Genomic DNA, 5,805 nt, shown 5'->3' on the forward strand with positions numbered 1-5,805 from the left:
ATCATGACATCTCTGTCTCCAGTCCAGATCTCCCCAGAACTCTGGCTGTCCTTGGAAATCACCCTGGATGTCCCACAGGGATGTGCAAGACACAGAAAAACAGGCCCAGGGCACAGATTAGAAAGGACAGAGTTGAAAGCAAGACGACCAGTTGATCAGACTGGTCTGGACAACGGCAAAGGTGGCCTGAACTAGGCAGGGGCAGAGGAGGAGAAAAAGGACAGAGACATTCAGGGGGTTCACAGCACCAGAGATGGGGTCAAGGTTCCATGTGGAGGGAGAAGGGCTAGAGGAGGGAGGGGGGGTGATTCTAGGGGTCTGCTGGGACGGCTGCCCTGCAGTTACCAGTTTCTGTGATTAGGGCCCCCCCAGAGGGCAGAGGATGGGTCATAAGTGGATCTTTCGGGGTGGAGAGGGGGCTGCTGTTGACCACTGCCGGGGTGAGTCAGGGTAGCCGCCTGAAGACTCCTTCCTCTACTTCAGCTCCCTCTGCCGGACCTTGGCAGGGAGGCTTTGCGGGCTGGTGTCGGGGGGGTGGCCACTCCCAGCCTCAGTCCCTGTTAGGACCTGCAAGAGTGTTGCAGGGGAGCAGGGACAGGCTCCTAGTTGAGGGCTGGAGACCACTGGTTGCCCACCAGAGTGGACTCTGAGACCCTGGGAGGGCTCTTGGCCTAGAGATGCCATGATGGGACCATGTGCCTCTCTTCCTTTAAACCTGTCCGTGGCTCCCTACTTCCTCTTAGAGAAATCCAAGCCCTTGTTCTGGCCATCACTGTCTTTGAAGCCCCAGGCCCAGGCAGCCTCATCTTAGGCAGAGCCTACCTGGCCGCCAGCCTCATGGTGCTATCAGCAGGACGACCATACCCTTTCAGCCTGCACATCACCCAACCTTCCTCCACGCTGCCAGTTCCGCCTGGCTTGCTACTCTCCCTGTGTGTCTACCCAGGGGGCCTGCCCATCTGTCAAGATTCAGCTCAACAGAGTTCCTGTCCGTGGCACAGTGGAAATGAATGTGACTAGAAACCGTGAGGTTGTGGGTTCGATCCCTGGCCTCACTCAGCAGGTTATGGATCCGGTGTTGCCCTGAGCTGTGGTGTAGGTCAGACACGGCTCGAATCTGGTATTGCTGTGGCTGTGGTGTAGGCCGGCAGCTATAACTCCAATTAGACCTCTAGCCTGGGAACCTCCACATGTTGCAGGCGTGGCCCTAAAAAGCAAAAAAAAAAAAAAAAAAAAAAAAGATTCAGCTCAAAGAATACCTCTAGGAGTTTCCTTGTGGCACAGTGGATTAAGGATCTGGCATTGTCACTGCAGTGGCTCAGGTTGCTGCTGTGGCATGGGTTTGATGCCCAAGAACTTCTACATGCCATGGGCATGGCCAAATAGAATGTTAAAAAACAAGAAAGAAAAACACCTCCAAAAGGCTTTCTTGAACTTGCAGGGGACTCATGTGCCCCAAACTAGTGTCAGCCTCCTATGGCACTTTACTGAGCTGGTGTATATCTCTGCCTTTCTGTTTCGATGGCACAAAGTCACAGACTGGCTCATCCAGTCTACCCATGCGGGTCACGGGAGCAGTGGGTTAGCCTCAGTGTATGTAAATGGGGAGAATAGAGATCACCCCACCCCCCAAAAGCAGGGAAAGTGAGAGAGAGGTGAATGCTGCTTTATGTGGGCAGTGAAGGACGGAAACACGGAGACCTCAGGACAGAGGGCGAAGGTAGACAATCTTCACCCACAGAGAGGGGACACAGGACTGTGCAGTGCTCCCAGGCCATCTTCCTGCTCATCCTCACCTGGCACAAGTTGGCCTTGGGATCATCAAATCCCTGTCTCCCCAAATCCCTGGAAAACAAACATCCATGACACTCCGCTGGAACCCGGGGCACAAGGTGTGTAGCTGAGCACACCAGACTGGGATGGCGGGCAGCTTGGCCGAAAACTTGCTGGGAGTCCTTGGGCAAGTCATTTAATGGCTCTGAGTCATTTAAGCCTCAGTCTGCTTCTCTGAGGATAATGGAAATAAGAATGGTACCCACCTCATAGGGTTATGATGAGGCATACAAAGTTTTAACATAAAAACTGGCCGAAAGTAGATGTAGAATAAGGATTAGTTGCTGTGATTATAACTATTTTATCTAGAGACCTGGTCCCAGTTCTGCCATGTTTTCCTTTCTGGACCTGCTTGAGTCTCAGTCTACAAAATGGGACCTTGAAGGATTAAATGAAGCAATGAATGTGGCAGAGGCTTCTAAGATGAGTGATCCTCTCTGCCCCTTGAGGTTCACCTCTCTGGGATGCAGAGGGGTTGTCACCTCCCCTCTGCCAGGTTTTACTGGACTCTCTGTCCAGGCAGGATCTGCTGCCGTAGGGCCAGCCCATCTCCTCCCCTCTGCCCTCGAGGCAGAATAAGAGGAAAGGGCTGCGGTTGCCCCAGCAGGGACTGTGGTTACACAGGACGAAGGACTTCCTTCCGAGCTGCAGGATGCTATCCTGGGAAAGAGCCAGAGATCGTGGGATTGAGGCTGCTGAGGGGAGGGGTCGCTGCCAGGGAGATGTCCAGACCAGGCTGGTTAGGCTAGAGTGGGCCAGTGGAGTGAATCAGTTCTGCAGTGACCTCACTTCCAGAAACCCTGGAGGAGCCTTGTTTAAACCTGCCCTGCGGCTCTTAAGATCACAAAGACAACAGACAGGAACAGAGACACAGCTGAAGGGATACTACCCTAGGACAGACAGCCAGAGGCAAAGGGCCACCCAGGAGACAGAGACATATATGCATGCTGTTCCCTCCCCCCAGAACATTCTTCCCAGGGTCTGGGGTAGCTGACCTCTCAACCTTCAAGCCTTGAGTGAGAGTTACCTTCTCAGGCAGGACCTCCTGGCCAACCCATGCATTCATACAATCCTTAGTGAGCTCCAATTATGAGTCAGGGCACTATTCTACATCTATGATCAAGTCCCTGCCCACTCCATATAAAGTAGTAACTGGGCTCTTTCTTCCCAAACATAGCACACTGTTCATCTTGGACTTCTTTATTGTCTTCTCAACTTCATGGAAAAAGCTCCATGAAGACAGGGACTTCAACTATCCCTTTTACATGTGAACTCAGTGACTCAGTATGAACCTGGCACAGTCCACTAAAATAGGCCCTTGGTAAGTATCTGTTGAATAAATAAATGGACAAAGAGATCAGAGATAGACACAGAGAAACAAACCATACTTGGAGGTGATGAAGACATTCAGAGATGCCCCCAAATGCGAAGCACACACAGGACAGTGTCCTTCAAGCAGACCCTTTCCCCAAAGTCATTCAGCTTGGTCACCAGGCCTGGGACTGCTGCTCAAAGCCATGACCTATGCTGATTCGCATACTCCCGTGCCAGGCACACAGTTGGCATTATGTTTGAGAAGCTTTCTTTGGAAATCTATTTTACTTCTTTAAGCATCTTTTGATGAACAGAAACTTTAATATAGTCTAATCTGTCAATCCTTAAAAAGAAAAAAGTTTGTGGTGGTTTGAGAAAGGCAGGGATGAATAACCCGTCCGAGACCCAGGCCCGGTCCTCTCGCTACTCAGGCCCTCGAGCCTGGCTAGCAGGTGCTCAGGCCTCACTCTGCACCTGCCACTTTCACGAGGCCCCGCCTCTAGACCCGCCCCTCCGAGGTCGCGCCCTCTTCTGTCTCCGCTCCTCACCGGCTCTCACGGGCGCAGAGGAACTAGATGTCTCTTCCTCTTGCCCAGATACTGGTAGTTAATATTCTGCCACCGGTGCTTCCACCTGGAGGGAGGGAAAATGGGGCAGAGAGGATAAGGAAAACTCTCCCCGCTTCCTCTGGATGTACGCCTAGCCCGCCCCTTCCTTCCGGGCTTAATCGCCTCAGGCTCCGCCCTCCCCAGTTCCGTCCGCTCCTCCTGCTCTCCCAGCCACCGTCCAGCCCAGCCTATCCTACTCCTAACTGACCGGGCTCTGGGGATCCGCCCTTTCCCACAGACCCCGCCCCCTACCGTAGGCCCCGCCCTTCACTTCCAGGGCCTCCGCCCCAACCCGGCTGCTCACGTGAGGCGCGGGCGAACGCCGTAGCAGCTGGGCCAGCGCGCCGAGGGTATATCCGCCAGCCCGGTGGCCCCTGGCAGTAGCAGCATATTGCGAGCGGGCCAGCGCCAGGTGGCGCCCGGTGGGCGCCGGCGCTGCGGGCTCAGCCAGTAATCGCCCAGGCTGCTGCAGGTGGCGACAGGCGGCAAGGCCGGGCCCCGGCAGCCCCAGAAACACAACTCCTGGTCCAGGCGGTACGGGAGAGTGGCCCGGGGGCGCCTGCGGCGGAGACGGAGCAGCGGTCACCCCAGGAGGCACCACGCGCGGGGAGAAGGCGGCCGCCTCGGATCAGACGCGGCGGCGGGGCGAGGGCTGGGGTCACTCCCGGCCTGTTTGGAGCCCCACCCCCGCCCCGATGTCTTCCCAGAGAGCTGGGCTCCTCCTCCCTGGGGCTGCCAGACCAGGGCCCTTCATCCCGCCGGCGCCCTCTCCAGGGCCCCCCTCACCGGTACAGAAGAAAATTCACCACGAAGTGGGCCGTCTCGGTGAAGAGCATGGTGTCCAGTCGGCCTGGCTGGGCGTCGGCCTCTTTAATACCTGTCCTGGCGTGGAGGGGGAAGCCTGAAAGCCCATAGTCCCCCCGGGCCCCGCTGTTTTTAGCAGGAGGCGTCAGCTGGCAGAGGGGCGTGGGGCAGCGCCAGCCCCTCTGACCGGGTCTTGTCGCTGGTTTGTCTTCACCAGCAGCTTCAGTGGGAGAGAGCCGGTCACCTGTGCTCCAGGATCCTCTGAAACACTCCTCCCTCAGAATTAAGGACAGAAAGGCAAGGACAGGCAGACGCAGCAAGAGGGGGCCCGGGCAGGAAAGTCAGCTGCCATTTGGATAAAATCTTCCTTATTCCACCCAGGGGTCTCCAGCTTCTGCTCACACACCCCTGATGGTAGAAAGAAACCACACCTGAGAGTTCCCTTGTGGCGAAGTAGGTTAAGGATCCCATCTTGTTACTGCAGCACCCCCCCACCCCCCCACCCCCGCCAAGAAACCACACATCAAAAGGTATTGCTGCTCCCAGGCTTAGGAGGCCCCCACCTCTGGCTCCAACGGCCTTTATAAAAGCCTTTCCCTTGCTCTGGGGCGCTATTAAATGTCGCAGTTGGAATTCTCTTGGGCCAGCTCTAATTCAGGAGTTCTTATCTGGTGGCTAGGAATGAGTTTGTGGGCACTTCAGAATGCCTTCAACTGTCGGCAAAGTCCAAACACACATATTTCTGGAAGGAATCTAGAAAAGGGTTTCTGAATCCTGTTTCTCCCCCTCGCCCCCAACCCTAACATTAAAAGACCTACTCCACTTTTTTTTTTTTTTTTGCAGAAAGGGAAACAGGTTGAGAGAGGGAGAGAAAAGCCAATCATTAAACCCCAGGCTTCCTACTACTTGGCCTGCCCTACAAAGGGTGGGACAACTTCTCTGTGCCCTTGTCCTGCTTAGAGGATGGGGTTCAGGGCTCAGAGCCCAGGCTGGACCCTGCTCCTCCACCCCCTAGGGATCCTGAGGAACGTGCTGGCCCTGCTCCCTTTCCCGCACTGCCAGTTTGGGCTATTTCCTACCCCACCACCACCCCAGTGACTCATACCGGCTGCTGGGGTGAGTGGGCAGCTGTTCTGAGCCCCCAGAGCCCTATACAGGCCCTGACTTGGACCCCCCAGTAGGGTGGCCATATTTGGGGCTTTGACCTCCTGTTTTCCATCCTTGGGGATTTTCCCTCCTCTCATCC

General features: G+C 55.5%; 1 protein-coding gene across 1 annotated transcript; it reads right to left on the bottom strand.

Moving 5' to 3' along the window:
- Positions 1-3,413: 3,413 nt before the first annotated feature.
- LOC146402656 (uncharacterized) lies at positions 3,414-4,899 on the bottom strand. Its single transcript, XM_084963741.1, has 3 exons — positions 4,542-4,899; positions 4,060-4,314; positions 3,414-3,780 (listed from the first exon to the last, which is right to left on the bottom strand). Exons 1-3 carry the CDS (start codon positions 4,589-4,591, stop codon positions 3,702-3,704), a joined length of 384 nt encoding a protein of 127 aa, XP_084819867.1. The 5' UTR covers positions 4,592-4,899; the 3' UTR covers positions 3,414-3,701.
- Positions 4,900-5,805: the final 906 nt, after the last annotated feature.

Source organism: Sus scrofa, chromosome 6, assembly GCF_054392235.1.
Source record: "Sus scrofa isolate SSC_HxYL_T2T_F1_AM1 chromosome 6, Sscrofa_HxYL_maternal_Yorkshire_Landrace_v2.0, whole genome shotgun sequence".
Lineage (NCBI taxonomy): Eukaryota > Metazoa > Chordata > Mammalia > Artiodactyla > Suidae > Sus > Sus scrofa.